The sequence below is a fragment of the Protomyctophum parallelum genome (genome assembly GCF_964188405.1).
Source record: "Protomyctophum parallelum genome assembly, chromosome: 11".
Lineage (NCBI taxonomy): Eukaryota > Metazoa > Chordata > Actinopteri > Myctophiformes > Myctophidae > Protomyctophum > Protomyctophum parallelum.
In genome coordinates, this window is record NC_139707.1 from 34,590,246 (window position 1) to 34,608,039 (window position 17,794).

General features: G+C 48.6%; 1 protein-coding gene across 1 annotated transcript in view; it reads right to left on the bottom strand.

The window, feature by feature from the left end:
• Positions 1–2,306: 2,306 nt before the first annotated feature.
• The window catches only part of rab3gap1 (RAB3 GTPase activating protein subunit 1), an 86,153-nt gene continuing 70,665 nt past the window's right edge, over positions 2,307–17,794 (bottom strand). Inside the window, exons 23-24 of the mRNA XM_083777143.1 lie at positions 13,700–13,802; positions 2,307–4,301 (exon numbers count right to left, since the gene is read on the bottom strand). Coding sequence (XP_083633269.1) covers positions 4,050–4,301; positions 13,700–13,802 — 355 coding nt within the window. The 3' untranslated portion in view covers positions 2,307–4,049. The remainder of the gene's footprint in view (positions 4,302–13,699; positions 13,803–17,794) is intronic.

Consider the following 17,794-nt stretch of genomic DNA (forward strand, 5'->3'; position numbering starts at 1 on the left):
AGTAAAAGTTGTGTGATTGACAGCTGACACCAACAGTGACACAGCGCTCGAGAAAAAGGTTTTTTAGGGGTGCATACTTAGTTTAGACTAGTCATTGGTTAGACATGGGTTAAGGTTAGGTTTAGGTGTGCTGCCCCGTGGGAGGTTAGGTTTAGGGTGAGGGTTTGAGATAGGTTTTAGTTGTAGGACTAATGACTGGTCTAACCAATGACTAGTCTAAACCAAAAACTGTCTAAACTAAGTACTGCACCCGTTTTTTTAATCAAAAACACAGAAGTCAGCGGTGAATGAGATTTTGCAATCACATTTAGTTTTGGGTGCAGAACTAAGTATGCACCCCTTAGTTTTTAGTCAAATAAATATCAAAATCTCTTAGTCTCTTTTAATTCCGACTTAGTCTAGTCTTTTTAATAACACCATTTAGTGTTATTCCCATTTTAGTTTGTTTAGTCAACTAAAATATAAAACTCTTAATCTTGTAGTCTTAGTCAACAACATGAACAATGTAGGAATATGTTTGTTTGTGGGATAAAATAATGACACATTCCACCTAATCACTTGATTCCAGTCTTCCGATTTCCTGCATCAATTCATTATTCCGCAATCAAACGGCAAAGCCTCATATAGCCAAGACTTTATCCTGCTGGAATGTCTTAACCCATTTTGGGCGGGAACCCCTTTTGGTGTTTAGCTATTGAAATATAGCTAAATCTACAAGCTCGTAGCGCGCCACTCGGTGGCGCGCTACGAGCTTGTAGATTTAGCTATTTTTGAAAAATCGAAGAACGACTGACATGGAAACATAGCTTTTTCAGAAACATATCAGGATGTAGAAGACATTTTTTTAATCTGATCTCAGGTCAGAATGTCTTAAAAGAAGACAACAAAGAATTTCAATTCAGAGAGAGAGAGCGAGCGAGAGGGTGAGAAAAAGTGCCATGGTTTACAATTAAACTATCGAAGGCACCTTGGGATGAAATGAACCCTTTTCACAGAGAAGCTCTCTTCCCTAGACTATAAAACATCATGAATAAATAGGCACTGTATGAAGAGGGAAATAAGTGAAATACTTTTTGGTTTGTTGCTCCTGATCACATTCTTTTTTCTATGACAGGGTTAACCCATTTTGGGCGGGAACCCCTTTTGGTGTTAGTATTATGTTATGCTTTAGCTATTGAAAAATAGCAGATCTACAAGCTCATAGTGCGCCACCGAGTGGCGCGCTACGAGCTTGTAGGTCTGATATTTTTGAAAAATTGTGAAAATATGGCACAAATCTTTGAATATATATTCTTTCAGAGCGAACGTTTTTAACTCAAATCTTTGCTTCTGAGGGGTTCCTGGAACAACATATTTTCAGATGGGGGTTGGTGGCCAATTACATATCATTTTTGGGGTTCTTGACATGAAATATGGAGCACCACTGATACAGAAACTTCTTTCAGAACTTAGAAGACATTTTCAGTCTCACAGGGCGTCGTGGAGGACACTCAGGGACAGTCAGCGCCTCCGGGCCATAAGACGGCTCAACTCAAGGACTTTATGGACGGTGACCGGCCCGTCACACATGCAGTACTGACTGTATGCACCAATAACAGCATTCACTATTGCACTGCTCACTTTACATACACTACATACAGCATTTCAGAATGCGTGTTTATTCAGTATTTAAGTCCGACGTCATTTTGTAGTGCTACGTTACGTCCGGGTCCAAGTGGCACCAGCTCCCGTCCGCATCTCATTGTAAATAGAATATCTAAACGCGTGAATCTTTTTACAATGACGTTATTTTTCAGAAAGGAAGCCATTGAGGGTTAAAATGGGTCTTAATGCTTAAAGCGAGGGTCACGACCGAAAGAATAAGGTCGTAAATACAAGCGGCCGAAATGAGTTTTCTTCCGACGGGTGGCTGGCGTCTCCCTTAGAGAGAGATAGGGAGACCCCGGGGCAGACCGAGGCAGTTGGAGGAAACACATCGACTCACTGGCCTTGGAACGTCTCGGGATCCCCCCAGGAGGAAGTCACTAATGTTGCCCTGGAGAGAGGGAAGTCTGGAGATCTCTGGTGGAGCTGTTGCGCCTGCGACCCGACTACGGACAAGCGGTTGAAGGAGGATGGTTGATTGTTTATACTACTAGAGGTCGGGCCACTATGTGGTCCTCACACGAGTCACACACACAAATCACACCAATATTAGATGTTTCAGGGGCTGTGTCAGAGTAACCGTTTCACACATCAATTCATCAGTAGTCATGCTGTTGAGACAAACCTCGAGTGCAACGAATCAGTTCAAGAGAGGAGCCATAAACGGTGAATTAAAATGTTTATTCATACCCATGTAGGAGTGCTTCATCAGAGGACATTTAGGACCAACACACAAAGTACAGACTTTGGCCTACTCCACAGCTTACACCCTACGTCCCTTTAGTCAAATACTGACAAAAATGCCTGCAGTAGTCGGTTTTCGGAACAAATTAATAGATCGTTTCTCTAAAATAATTCTTCGTACAAGCGTCATTAACAACATTGACAATCACACTAGTCTAGTCTCGGCTGCTATACGTATAAGGCTACATTTTCTGTTACGACGTCGAGTATGTAATTGCACTTTCAGCCAGGAGTCTGCACATTGTCTGTGGGCAGGACAGAATGACTGCATTTGTGTAATGCTACTGTATAACCAAACAAAATGACATGATACAGGTATACATACAGTGAAAGTAGTTTTAGTACGGTAGCCCACACAACAAGTGTACAACACTGTGGGAGAGCCAATACATGTACACGCTACGATGCCACCATTTTTAAACAACTGCTGGCCACCTGACAAGAAGTACTAGTGAGTAGCACTCTGACATTTTACCACTGGTGAGAAAGTGTCTACTTTCCTCGACCGTTGGTACGAGAGAGAGAGAGAGGGGGGGGGGGGGGGGGAGAGGGAGGGGGGTTAAGCAGTGTGGGGTGAGCCTGATTGGAGTCCACTCTGCATAATATGAAATAAGAATGATTTAAAGCTTGACAACAGAACAAGGGGTGGCGGTGGGGTTAAGATATTAAAGTAAACAACAGCTAAAAACACTGGGACGTCTCTTGAAATGTGGGAACGGCGGTATACGACTCAAAAACACTCAAATCCTTGACAATACCTTCAATCACCATCATGCAGATATGAAATAAACCCCTTCATCAAAACCCTTTCTTATATGAAAGCCCGTCCCCCTGCTAATGACACCGGGAGGCAGATGATCCCCCACACACACACACACACACACACACACACACACACACACACACACACACACACACACACACACACACACACACACACACACACACACACACACACACACACACACACACACACACACACACACACAGAGCACGGGAGCAGGCTCTAGTCTGAGATGCGTCTTTACATGCGGTCCCCCTGTGATACTATAGATGATTTGTTTTCATTTCCATTGTAACCAGGATCACCATGGAAAGGGGGGGGGGAGGTTATAACATACTGTAGAAGCTGACTGAAAATTGCCCGCTCTAGAAGGTCACGATTAAGCGATACGTTGTGAGCTTGTACATCTGTTATTTATACAAAAGTACAATTTCTGGGTTCTGGGGGTTAGTACTTCAACCTCCTGAATTAGGTTCTGGGATAACTTTATCTGAAGCCCAGTTTCCTTTTTTAGGGAAACAAATCCAGAAGCCATGAGATACGTTAACACATCCTGGCGAGGATCAGGGGATCTGGATCTGATACGATCCTGGCACGGATCAGAGGATCAGGATCTGATACGATCCTGGCGCTGATCGATCACTTATAGTTCTTGTAGTGGAAAAGAGCCATTAATCATTTATTACCAACCGTGGCTACAGCCAAACCATGGAGCTCCACCTGAAACGGACCGTGCTACTTAATGCTCACGTCACTTATGCCCCCACACTCTCCCCATCTGGAACCCCTTCCTTCCTTCCGTGTCTCGGCTTCCGGGGGATGGATGGATGGATGGATGGATGGGGGTCGGGTGGGTGTGGGGTTGGGTTGGGGGGTCTCAGAAGAAGGAGGTGTCGGAGGAGAAGACGCCCGCCAGCCTGAAGTCCTCCCTCATCAGGACACAGAAGAGCCGTTGGGGCAGAGCCTTGGAGTAAGGCGCTGGGCGGGGCACGCAGGTACGGAGGAGGATCTCCCGCCCCGCCGGGGGTGGGAAGTCTGGAACGTTGAGGCCTCCTCCGACGGGCTTTCTGTCCTCACCGCCACCAGCGGCGCGCCCCAAGTCATCGTCCAGTGGCGCCAGGAGGGCAGCCTGCAATGCATGGTGGGTAGGGAGGGAGGGACACAGGATTGTGGGGAGGGAGGTAAAGGTTTACGTTGTTGGGATGAATGGAGAAGAGTTTCCAAGAGCAGACTGGTACGTAGCAGGTACTGGTACTGTTACGTACTGGTATGTAGCAGACTGGTACTGGTATATGTCGTCTAACACATTAGGGTTTAGGACCTACTACTAGTTCCATGAAACACTGAGCCTTCTGGGTGGGAACCCTTTTTCGTGTTTTAAGCATTATACTTTAGCTATTGAAAAATAGCAGATCTACAAGCTCTTAGCACTATTTTTGAAAAATCGTGAAAATGCGGCACAAATCTTTGAAAATATATTCTTTCAGAGCAAATGTTTTAAACTTAAGCTTTGTAGATCGGCTATTTTCGTGGTGACTGAAACTCCAACTCATGCGATTGAAGCTATTTAATGCATTTGGGGCCATGAAGGGATGACAGGGAGGGTTATTTGTACAAGCAGTAGAGGATCACTCAACAGGTCGACAGGGGGAGAACTTTATCGGGATTCTTAAGGTGTGTGCAGGAACAAGTAGTTTGACTTTGATTAAAGATGACAGAGGAGACTAGCCAGCTGAACTTGAACTTGAAGGGGGGTGAACATCCAAGCAACCCAATCTATTTTTACTGAGGGGGAACGAATTGCCGAAAATTAAGCCGAGCTGATTACGAATTAGCGAATGCCTCCTCGCCTAAATCTCCCCCTAAATCTCACCTCAAGGCGAGGGAGCTGAACGCCGAGGAGGACAGAACACAAATAGGTTGGAGTGGATTGGATTCTGTGGCGTTCCTGGATTGATGGTCGCGTTCAGACTCGGACAGAGAGAGGCAAACTAAGGTGCAAATACGTCACTGTCGGGTTAGAAATCTCTTATCTCCATATTCTAACTTTTTGCCCTACTTATCTCATTCTACACAGGAACCCCTTTTGGTGTTTATAGCATTATGTTATACTTTAGCTATTGAAAAATAGCAGATCTACAAGCTCGAGTGCCATGCTACGAGCTTGTAGGTCTGCTATTTTTGGAAAATCGTGAAAATGCGGCAAAGATCTTTGAATATATATTCTTTCAGAGCGAACGTTTTTAACTCATCTTTGCTTCTGAGTGGTTCCTGGAACAACATATTTTCAAATGGGGGGGGGGTCGGCGGCTAATTACATATATTTTTAGGGGTCCTTGACCTGAAAATGTTTGAGAACGACTGACATAGAAACATAGGGTTTTTCCAGAAAAGCGTCATGAAGGCATTTGTAGAATCGTCCTCTTGGTCAAAATGGGTTAAGCTAAATTTGAATCCTGAAAAAGGACATAATGAGGTTTCCAAACTGACAAAGTGAGACGGGGATCAAAACGCAGCTATAATGTATAGCTCTATAAAACACACACAGACAGCAAGAACAGAACAAACCTCCACGTCCAGCAGAAAGCCCTGCGAGCAGATGGACATAAGACAACGACCACAAAACAAAACAAACGAGCAGATGGACATAAGACAACGACCACAACACAAAACAAATCCGCCAATTAACTTAAAGAGGCGGTTGGGAAAATGTGCTTTCTCGACAGGGAGTGTAGGACTTTTTCTTTTTGGGGAGTTCTAACTGCCCCAAAGGAACTGTCACTGTTGGGAAGACATTCATGGGAGATGATGGAATGACAGAGGATGGATTACGGACGTTCCACTGTCCAATACTTTAATCTAAAATGACAGTATATATATAGGCCAGTTTGCTAAAGTTGTTACCTCATCACTGGTGAAGTCAGCCAGCTTGACATGGGGGTGAAAGAAGGCAAAGCAGCGTTGGGGGAGAGAAAAACAAACATAAAACATAACAGCAGCAGAGCAGCAGAATGGAGAGAATGCTAAACCCAAAACAGACACACACGCAGTGCCATCGAGTAGAGGGAGAGAGAGAGGGGCTCGACGCCGTCAGCGCCTTTGAGTAGAGGGAGAGAGAGAGGGGCTCGACGCCGTCAGCGCCTTTGAGTAGAAACCAGTCTGTGTCTCATAGGAAGGCTGTGGGCAGTTCAGAAACCAGTCTGTGTCTCATAGGAGGGCTGGGGGGCAGTTCAGAAACGAGTCTGTGTCTCATAGGAGGGCTGTGGGCGGTTCAGAAACCAGTCTGTGTCTCATAGGAGGGCTGTGGGCAGTTCAGAAACCAGTCTGTGTCTCATAGGAGGGCTGTGGGCAGTTCAGAAACCAGTCTGTGTCTCATAGGAGGGCTGGGGGCAGTTCAGAAACCAGTCTGTGTCTCATAGGAGGGCTGTGGGCAGTTCAGAAACCAGTCTGTCTCATAGGAGGGCTGTGGGCAGTTCAGAAACCAGTCCACCAGTGACATCGTTAGGGCAATATTTCTCTACGGAAATGTTCCACAGTTCGAGGTCAGAGGTCTTCTTCTTGGTCCTGTCTTTGCCACTTTATTTACTTTTTCTTTTCTTTAAGAAAAAAACTTGTATCATTTTATACAACGCTACAATTTCCACCTGCCTTCCATGCGCTTCAAGATAATTACTTTCTATTTAGAGCCTGGCAACACACAAAGCCTGTAATTTAACACTCAGCCATCTTGTGGTGTAAAGAATGTATTAAAAAAAAAGAAAAAAAGGATAACAAAAAAAAGAAGTGATATAAGAGGGGAGGCGGGGGAGGAGAGGACGGAAGGAAGTGTTGCGTTTGCGCTCCCATTATTATAGCAGTATGCACGCCACACTAAAACACAAGCTACACAGGAGGGAGTCTAGCCAAGCATTCACTCCCGTGTCTTTTTTGAGGTTTAGTTTTTTCTTCTCTCTCTCTCTTGCAATTTCGAAAGCAATTATTGTTGCGAGGAGGAGGGGGGGGGGGGGGGGGGGGGGAGGAGGGGGGGAGGATGACGTCAGTGGGGCTGGAGAGCCAGGCGACGATGTGTTGATGAAGTCTGCGTCTCTCTGGGCGACACGTTTTATCAAGTTTAAACTCACACTCTTAGCTGTGTTGTTTTGTGACACAGTACACTTAGATTCTAGTTTTAGTCGTAGTATTTTTGAGTAATATTCATTTAGTGTTCTAGTGTTAGTCCAGTTATAGTCTTATTGACCCCCCACACAAGCCCTTATTGGCCCCCACATAAGCCCTTATTGACCCCCACACAAGCCCTTATTGACCCCCACATAAGCCCTTATTGGCCCCCACACAAGCCCTTATTGACCCCCACATAAGCCCTTATTGGCCCCCACATAAGCCCTTATTGGCCCCCACACAAACCCTTATTGACCCCCACACAAGCCCTTATTGACCCCCACATAAGCCCTTATTGGCCCCCACATAATCCCTTATTGGCCCCCACACAAGCCCTTATTGACCCCCACACAAGCCCTTATTGACCCCCACATAAGCCCTTATTGACCCCCACATAAGCCCTTATTGGCCCCCACATAAGCCCTTATTGACCCCCACATAAGCCCTTATTGACCCCCACATAAGCCCTTATTGACCCCCACATAAGCCCTTATTGACCCCCACATAAGCCCTTATTGGCCCCCACATAAGCCCTTATTGACCCCCACATAAGCCCTTATTGACCCCCCACACAAGCCCTTATTGACCCCCACATAAGCCCTTATTGACCCCCACATAAGCACTTATTGACCCCCACATAAGCCCTTATTGACCCCCACATAAGCCCTTATTGACCCCACACACAAGCCCTTATTGACCCCACACACAAGCCCTTATTGACCCCCACACAAGCCCTTATTGGCCCCCACACAAGCCCTTATTGGCCCCCACACAAGCCCTTATTGGCCCCCACACAAGCCCTTATTGACCCCCACACAAGCCCTTATTGGCCCCCACACAAGCCCTTATTGACCCCCACATAAGCCCTTATTGACCCCCACATAAGCCCTTATTGGCCCCCACATAAGCCCTTATTGACCCCCACATAAGCCCTTATTGACCCCCACATAAGCCCTTATTGACCCCCACATAAGCCCTTATTGACCCCCACACAAGCCCTTATTGACCCCCACACAAGCCCTTATTGACCCCCACACAAGCCCTTATTGACCCCCACACAAGCCCTTATTGGCCCCCACACAAGCCCTTATTGGCCCCCACACAAGCCCTTATTGGCCCCCACACAAGCCCTTATTGACCCCCACACAAGCCCTTATCGACCCCCACACAAGCCCTTATCGACCCCCACACAAGCCCTTATTGACCCCCACATAAGCCCTTATTGGCCCCCACACAAGCCCTTATTTGCCCCCAACATAAGCCCTTAATTGGCCCCCCACATAATCCCTAATTGGCCCCCCACAAGCCCTTATTGACCCCCACATAAGCCCGTATTGGCCCCCACATAAGCCCGTATTGGGCCCCCACATGTAATAACCAATGTGGAGACTAGAGGCAGACAGCCTTTAACACCGTGCAGGGGGTCATTGTTGCAGACAAGCTGATTTGCATAACCAATAATAAGACATGCAGGCGGGACGTCCACTGGCTCCAGGTGTGTGTGTGTGTGTGTGTGTGTGTGTTTTCTCCTCTGTCATCTCAGAGCACGCTAAATGAAACACACACACACCTCTTCTGCTAATCATAACAGAAAGAGAGAAAGAAAGAGAGAGAGAGACAGAGAGAGAGCAGAAAACAGCTTTGCTTGTGGTTTGCTGGATGCAGCCTCTTCAACTAAAGTGGCCATCAGTGAAAAGTTTTTTTTTTTTTTTTTAAGTAAGACTCAGCAATGTCATGTTATACCTTTCGCTGAGGTTTTAAAGGAGTTATTGAGTATCCCGTCTGAGACTCAGCCGGTCATCAAATAAAATGATTGTCTTAGGAATGCAAAAAAAAGGAGGAAAAAAACTAACAAAAAACCCCCACTAAATCTCCCTGAATTCAAGGCTTTCATGGTGAGTAATTAATAGAAAATAAGTAGAACTACTCCTTTGTGTGCGCTGAAAATAGCCCATTTACAAGCTTGTAGATCAGCTATTTTTGGATTTTTCTTCGACGGGTGGCTGGCGTCTCCCTTAGAGATAGGGTGAGAAGTTCAGTCACACGAGAGAGACTCTGAGTAGAACCGCTGCTCCTTCACCTGGAAAGGAGTCAGCTGAGGTGGTTCGGGCATCTGGTTAGGATGCCTCTCGGGCGCCTCCCTAAAGAGGTCCTCGAGGCACGTCCCACTGGGAGGAGACCCCGGGGCAGACCAAGGATCACGTCCCACTGGGAGGAGACCCCGGGGCAGACCAAGGATCACGTCCCACTGGGAGGAGACCCCGGGGCAGACCAAGGATCATGTCCCACTGGGAGGAGACCCCGGGGCAGACCAAGGACCACGTCCCACTGGGAGGAGACCCCGGGGCAGACCAAGGATCACGTCCCACTGGGAGGAGACCCCGGGGCAGACCAAGGATCACGTCCCACTGGGAGGAGACCCCGGGGCAGACCAAGGATCACGTCCCACTGGGAGGAGACCCCGGGGCAGACCAAGGATCACGTCCCACTGGGAGGAGACCCCGGATCACGTCCCACTGGGAGGAGACCCCGGGGCAGACCAAGGATCACGTCCCACTGGGAGGAGACCCCGGGGCAGACCAAGGATCACGTCCCACTGGGAGGAGACCCCGGGGCAGACCAAGGATCATGTCCCACTGGGAGGAGACCCCGGGGCAGACCAAGGATCACGTCCCACTGGGAGGAGACCCCGGGGCAGACCAAGGATCACGTCCCACTGGGAGGAGACCCCGGGGCAGACCAAGGATCACGTCCCACTGGGAGGAGACCCCGGATCACGTCCCACTGGGAGGAGACCCCGGGGCAGACCAAGGATCACGTCCCACTGGGAGGAGACCCCGGGGCAGACCAAGGATCACGTCCCACTGGGAGGAGACCCCGGGGCAGACCAAGGATCATGTCCCACTGGGAGGAGACCCCGGGGCAGACCAAGGATCACGTCCCACTGGGAGGAGACCCCGGGGGGGCAGACCAAGGATCATGTCCCACTGGGAGGAGACCCCGGGGCAGACCAAGGACCACGTCCCACTGGGAGGAGACCCCGGGGCAGACCAAGGATCACGTCCCACTGGGAGGAGACCCCGGGGGGGCAGACCAAGGATCACGTTCCACTGGGAGGAGACCCCGGGGCAGACCAAGGGTCACGTCCCACTGGGAGGAGACCCCGGGGCAGACCAAGGATCACGTCCCACTGGGAGGAGACCCCGGGGCAGACCAAGGACCACGTCCCACTGGGAGGAGACCCCGGGGGGGCAGACCAAGGACCACGTCCCACTGGGAGGAGACCCCGGGGCAGACCAAGGATCACGTCCCACTGGGAGGAGACCCCGGATCACGTCCCACTGGGAGGAGACCCCGGGGCAGACCAAGGATCACGTCCCACTGGGAGGAGACCCCGGGGCAGACCAAGGATCACGTCCCACTGGGAGGAGACCCCGGGGCAGACCAAGGATCATGTCCCACTGGGAGGAGACCCCGGGGCAGACCAAGGATCACGTCCCACTGGGAGGAGACCCCGGGGCAGACCAAGGATCACGTCCCACTGGGAGGAGACCCCGGGGCAGACCAAGGATCACGTCCCACTGGGAGGAGACCCCGGATCACGTCCCACTGGGAGGAGACCCCGGGGCAGACCAAGGATCACGTCCCACTGGGAGGAGACCCCGGGGCAGACCAAGGATCACGTCCCACTGGGAGGAGACCCCGGGGCAGACCAAGGATCATGTCCCACTGGGAGGAGACCCCGGGGCAGACCAAGGATCACGTCCCACTGGGAGGAGACCCCGGGGGGGCAGACCAAGGATCATGTCCCACTGGGAGGAGACCCCGGGGCAGACCAAGGACCACGTCCCACTGGGAGGAGACCCCGGGGCAGACCAAGGATCACGTCCCACTGGGAGGAGACCCCGGGGGGGCAGACCAAGGATCACGTTCCACTGGGAGGAGACCCCGGGGCAGACCAAGGGTCACGTCCCACTGGGAGGAGACCCCGGGGCAGACCAAGGATCACGTCCCACTGGGAGGAGACCCCGGGGCAGACCAAGGACCACGTCCCACTGGGAGGAGACCCCGGGGGGGCAGACCAAGGACCACGTCCCACTGGGAGGAGACCCCGGGGCAGACCAAGGGTCACGTCCCACTGGGAGGAGACCCCGGGGCAGACCAAGGATCACGTCCCACTGGGAGGAGACCCCGGGGCAGACCAAGGCACAGTTGGAGGAAACACATCGACTCACTGGCCTTGGAACGTCTCGGAATCCCCCAGGAGGAAGTCACTAATGTTGCTCTGGAGAGGGAAGTCTGGAGCTCTCTGGTGGAGCTGTTGCCCCCGCGACCCGGCTACGGATAAGCGGTTGAAGATGGATGGATGGATGGAGGGGAAAACAGAACGAACCAAGGACAGAGCCCTGATCAACTACTGCAGGTATCAGTCTACTGTAGATAGAGGGTTAAATAGTGTAGGTGGGATAACAAAATTGCCAAATCGTAAAAGATAAGAGCATGACATTTGATAGAGATGTCCTTTGGGTGCCCAAAAAGTGAGGAAGTGAGTTATGGACAAAATTCTAAATGACCACCTAAACTGTTGACAGTTGACTCAAGAGACACCAAAATTAATCTCCAAAAACGATAACAGTTGGCACGCATGTCCCTTGGGTCATCCTAAAACATTATAGAAGGGGAGCCCAAACAATTCTTAATCCATTCTGGGCGGGAACCCCTTTTGGTGTTTTAACTAAGCATTATGTTATACATTAGCTATTGAAAAATAGCAGATCTACAAGCTTAAAGCACGCCACCGAGTGGCGGGCTACAAGCTTGTACAGTAGGTCTGCTATTTTTGAAATCTTTTGAAAATGTGGCACAAATCTTCTATATATATATATTTATTTTTTATTTTTTTTCTTTCTTTCGAATGTTTTTCGAATGTTTATATATATATATATATATATATATATATATATATATATATATATATATTTCTTTCTTTCTTTCGAACGTTTTTAACTAAAATCTTTGCTTCTTGGGGGGTCCCTGGAACAACATATTTTCAGATGGGGGTCGGCGGCCGATTAAATATAATTTTGGGGGTCCTTGATATGAAATATTGAGACTGATACTGATACAGAAACATGAGGTATTTCAGAAAACTGTCAGGATTTAGAAGACATTTCTTAAATTTCAACGTCATGGCCTAAATGGGTTCAGGAAGTAAATTATTGACAAAACTGAATATTGCCACCTACAGTGTTGGCAGATGATGCAAAATATAATCTCATAAAAGCATGAAATGTGGTGCAAAATAATGTCCCATGGGTGGTATTATGTTAACGCAAGTGAGTTTTTGTCTACATTCAAAATGACAGCCTAAAGCCGTTGTCACAAAAGAGAAAATAACGGGATGTCATAAAAGCATATCATTTGGTATACTTACAGAGAGAGCTCATTATATTCTAGTACGGGTTCTTCATTTGTTTGATGGTTAATCCTTTTGAAGCTCTAACCCCTAACCCTAAAGCCTCAAACTGTTTTGCAGGACTTGAAATATAGGAAGTTAACAAAACAAAAATGTCTCTCAATGGAACACATTCTTCCCACACAGGCTGCAACTGCTACAGCATTCAAATGGAGCAGTTTACCAATCCTGGTCCAGAAAGCTTGATGAAAGCTATGCTAATCTCTAACCATCTCCTGACAAAATATGGATGGATTTAAAGTCGCTGATTGGTGGACGTACAGTAGTAGGGCAACTGGACGTACAGTAGTACAGTAGACGTACAGTAGTAGGGCGACTGACTTTCTGCATATAGAACATTCAAGGAGATCCCCCCCCCCCCCCCCCCCCCCACAGTCCTCGGGAGGAGGTCAACAGAATGGACAGACGTTCTGACAGTGATAACATTGCCAGGCCATTTGTTGTCATGACATTGACAAGGTGGGCTGCAGGTGTTGCACATGCTGTGTGCATGAACGCACGCACGCATGTGTGCCTGCCTACATACAAGACTGCATTCTACTACTACTGATGTTTCCCCGGTGTGTATGACTGCTTGTGTGCGTGCATGCATCGGTGTGTGTGTGTGTGTGTGTGTGTGTATGTGCAACCTCCCCTCGGGGCAAGGAGGCGAGCGGTCGGTAGGAACGGCGAGCGTTCCGCCTCATGGGCTGCAGGCCAGCAGGTGAGCACGACGCCCCACGTTGACATCCAGCGTTGCAGACATTTAAGGGCGGGGGGGGGGGGGGGGGCAGTGGAGTCCGTACGCTACGTGCCCGCGGTGGTTAACACTGTGGTCGAGTGTGCGCGGAGAGGGGGGGAGGGAGGAGGGGGGAATAGAGGAGGAGGAGGAGGTTGACGAGAGGTTGCCTTACCCTCTGAGCGCTGACAAACAGCTTGTGGATGATGCTGCCAGCCGGCCCGCGGCCAGCTCCCATCACCGACACCTCCGGTTCCTCCAGCAAGGAGCCGACGAACCTGGGAGGAGGGGAGGAGGAGAGAGGAGGGGGGCAGGGGGGGGAGTGAGAACAGAGAGAGGGCAGGGGGGCACGGGAGGGGGAGGAGTGAGCGATGCGAGGAGTGACAAAAGGGGTGGGGAGGGTGGGGAGAAGAGAGAGAGAGAGAGAGGGAGATTGATTGAAATATTTATTAACAGTTTGCAGAATTACAGTACATTTCAAGCACAAACTCAATACAAAGACTGTTAACTGTGAGTGGACGACCCAATTAAGCATTACACTTGTTTACAACAGGGTCCACATTGTTCAATTCATCAATGCATTTAGAGACGTGCAAATAGACACTTCTATATATTTAAAGAACATAACTGGAATTCATCATAAAGGAAGCAAAAAGGGAAAAGACACACATACAGTGAGGGGAAAAAAGGGGGGGAGAGAGAGAGAGAGAGAGAGAGAGAGAGAGAGAGAGAGAGAGAGAGAGAGAGGGGGGGGGGGTGTAGAGGAGTGTGAACGTCAGTGGATGAAGGAGAACAGGTAAAGAGGCACACAGGTAAAGTGGAATAGGTCAAATCCACATGGACTGATCATAACTTGCAATGACAGCATAAGAAAAAAACAAAAACGTCGTTTAGAGAAAATGAATGTTTGTTCAAGATCATGAAATCCTTGAAACAACATCACACGGTTGTTGTTGTTGTTGTTGTATATCCTTACCTCGGGGGCACGAGGATCAATTTGAGAGGATACGCCCCGATGATTAAAATAAAAGAAAACTTTTCCAAAACACGAACGAGGCTCACAGATTATTGGGTTCATGTCTTCACTGCATGATGTATGAGCTCTGAGCTTTTCCCCTCAGGTGTAAAATGGTACAGTAGTTGAACCTGACAGCATTATGTCAAGGACTTTCCACAAGCTATACAGTGATGAATTATGTCATTATGACAGCGTTGCTTGCTGAAAACATTCAAGCTCGAAAGGTTTTAGAAGGCCTATTTCCGCTGAGTGACACAGTGGTAGGACGAAGCATAAACCAGACTTAAGAAGAGGTGCATAAGCATATGTAATAAAAAGTAATGCATCGGTTTCTAAGAACGGGGTTCGGGGTGTGGGGGTTCCAGCGCGTCCACAGAAAAATGTAATCAATATAGCATCATGACACTTTTAACCACTTGCATATATGCGACTAAATTTGACCGAGGGACTGCCATTGGATTTTTTTGAATTTTTGTTTTTTTCACGTCATATGAAAGCAGGGAATCATAGCTTCAAATTGACATATTGGTTGTTCAGTTTGACCCAACAGTTATGGAGATATGGCTTATAGAGTAATGTCTTGCAGAAAACAGGCTTGAAAGGTTCACTGCTGTGGACTCTAACATTACACCTAGCTACACGTTTGGGCATTTATTTCATATTTACATGTCGATTTCAGCTCTGACACTTATTTCAGACATGCTCTAGTATGTGAAGAGTCTGCCTGTGCTATTAACTCATTTAAAAAAAAGTTGTTCTCCTCTGGTGAAAAGCTGTAATTTGCGCGATGGCAGTCTCTCAGTCAAATCTGGTCACATGTATGTTGGCTATTAAAAAATAGCAGATGTATAAGCTCACAGCGCATAACTTTGTGCCACACCGTCCGACAGCAAAAAGAAGAAAAAAAACATGGAAGTCACCAACCTGCTCATCGGGAGCAGTTTGGGGTTCAGTGCCTTGCTCAAGGACACTTTGATCAGGCAGCCAGGAGGAGCTGGGGATCGAACCAGGAACATTTCAATTCCCCAAGTGACAAAACCGCTTGTTTTAGATCAGGGGTGGGAAACTTTGACGATGGAGAGGGCCACTATATTTCCACACTCACTCCCAAGGGCCATATACTACTGTCGTAGCCTCCCTGCGACACGTTTTGAGCTTGTAGATCGGCTATTTTTGCTATATTCGACTTGAATTCTTGAATTTTTGCTATTTCTGAATTGGAATCCTGAAAATTAACATTTTTATTTAATTTCAAATGCCTTTAATTATACTTGTGTTGAGCAATTGAGCTACTAATTTAGACTGAAGTAATTAAAGTGGGTCATGTTTGCATGTTGTGGAATTGTAAACAGCTGAAACCAACATATCAGTATTCTGACATTACCTGAGGGCCACATTAAGTGAAGGTGCCACATGCGGCCCCGCATGTGGCCCCCGGGCCGCCAGTTGCCCACCCCTTGTTTTAGACAAAGGCTGAAATGAGTGGCTGCATTTATGCAGTATAGTCTATAGTATAGTCTACTAAGTTTATAGTCAGTATATCTAAATACATAAATAAGGATTTGGTTTCCCCCCCCCCAACTGTGAATAATGCAAAGCTACTTTAGTGGAGTCCCTGAATAAAACAATAGCTGGTGATGAGCATATAATGGGTCCCCTTCAAAACCCATTAGTGCATTTTGGCAGTCTGCTTTCCCAGTCAAAACTGGAATGGCTGAAATAGGATTATTTATTTCTTGCATTTCATAAGAGAGGTAACATTTTAAGAAGCCATACTGTAGCTGTGCAGTGAGCTTATACCTTATAACCACATTAACCATTATTCCAAACTTTACCTGTTGAGGGGCGGGAGGGCGGTGAACCAGCGCTTGCTCCATGCGCACCCACCCCTCTAAACCAGAAAGACTTGCTCCATTCCCACCCCTCTAAACCAGAAAGACTTGCTCCATGCCACCCCTCTAAACCAGAAAGACTTGCTCCATGCCACCCCTCTAAACCAGAAAGACTTGCTCCAGCCCACCCCTCTAAACCAGAAAGACTTGCTCCATGCCACCCCTCTAAACCAGAAAGACTTGCTCCAGCCCACCCCTCTAAACCAGAAAGACTTGCTCCATGCCACCCCTCTAGACCAGAAAGACTTGCTCCATGCCACCCCTCTAAACCAGAAAGACTTGCTCCATGCCACCCCTCTAGACCAGAAAGACTTGCTCCATGGGCACCCACCCCTCTAAACCAGAAAGACTTGCTCCAGCCCACCCCTCTAAACCAGAAAGACTTGCTCCAGCCCACCCCTCTAAACCAGAAAGACTTGCTCCAGCCCACCCCTCTAAACCAGAAAGACTTGCTCCATGCGCACCCACCCCTCTAAACCAGAAAGACTTGCTCCATGCGCACCCACCCCTCTAAACCAGAAAGACTTGCTCCATGCCACCCCTCTAAACCAGAAAGACTTGCTCCATGCCACCCCTCTAAACCAGAAAGACTTGCTCCATGCCACCCCTCTAGACCAGAAAGACTTGCTCCATGCCACCCCTCTAAACCAGAAAGACTTGCTCCATGCCACCCCTCTAGACCAGAAAGACTTGCTCCATGCCACCCCTCTAGACCAGAAAGACTTGCTCCATGCCACCCCTCTAGACCAGAAAGACTTGCTCCATGCCACCCCTCTAGACCAGAAAGACTTGCTCCATGCCACCCCTCTAGACCAGAAAGACTTGCTCCATGCCACCCCTCTAAACCAGAAAGACTTGCTCCATGCCACCCCTCTAGACCAGAAAGACTTGCTCCATGCCACCCCTCTAGACCAGAAAGACTTGCTCCATGCCACCCCTCTAAACCAGAAAGACTTGCTCCATGCCACCCCTCTAGACCAGAAAGACTTGCTCCATGCCACCCCTCTAGACCAGAAAGACTTGCTCCATGCCACCCCTCTAGACCTAGACCAGAAAGCACACTGCCTGGGCCAAGCTACTCCATCATACTGTATATATAATGTCAGTGTACCTCCTGCATAATTCGGTCGCCTACTGTGCACCTTTCTCACATGCACACGCACACGCACACGCACACACACACAGTATTTTCTGTCATTTTAATGATTTATAATTGCATGGGGAATTTGGTTTGTGGGAGACGGTGTACATCACACCCCTCTCACCCCCCTGACAGAGAGAGCACCTGAGCAGGGACACCAGGCGCTCCAGGGCCAGCCCTGGGTGTCCTCTTAATGAGGCCAGCGCGCGTGTGTGCGTG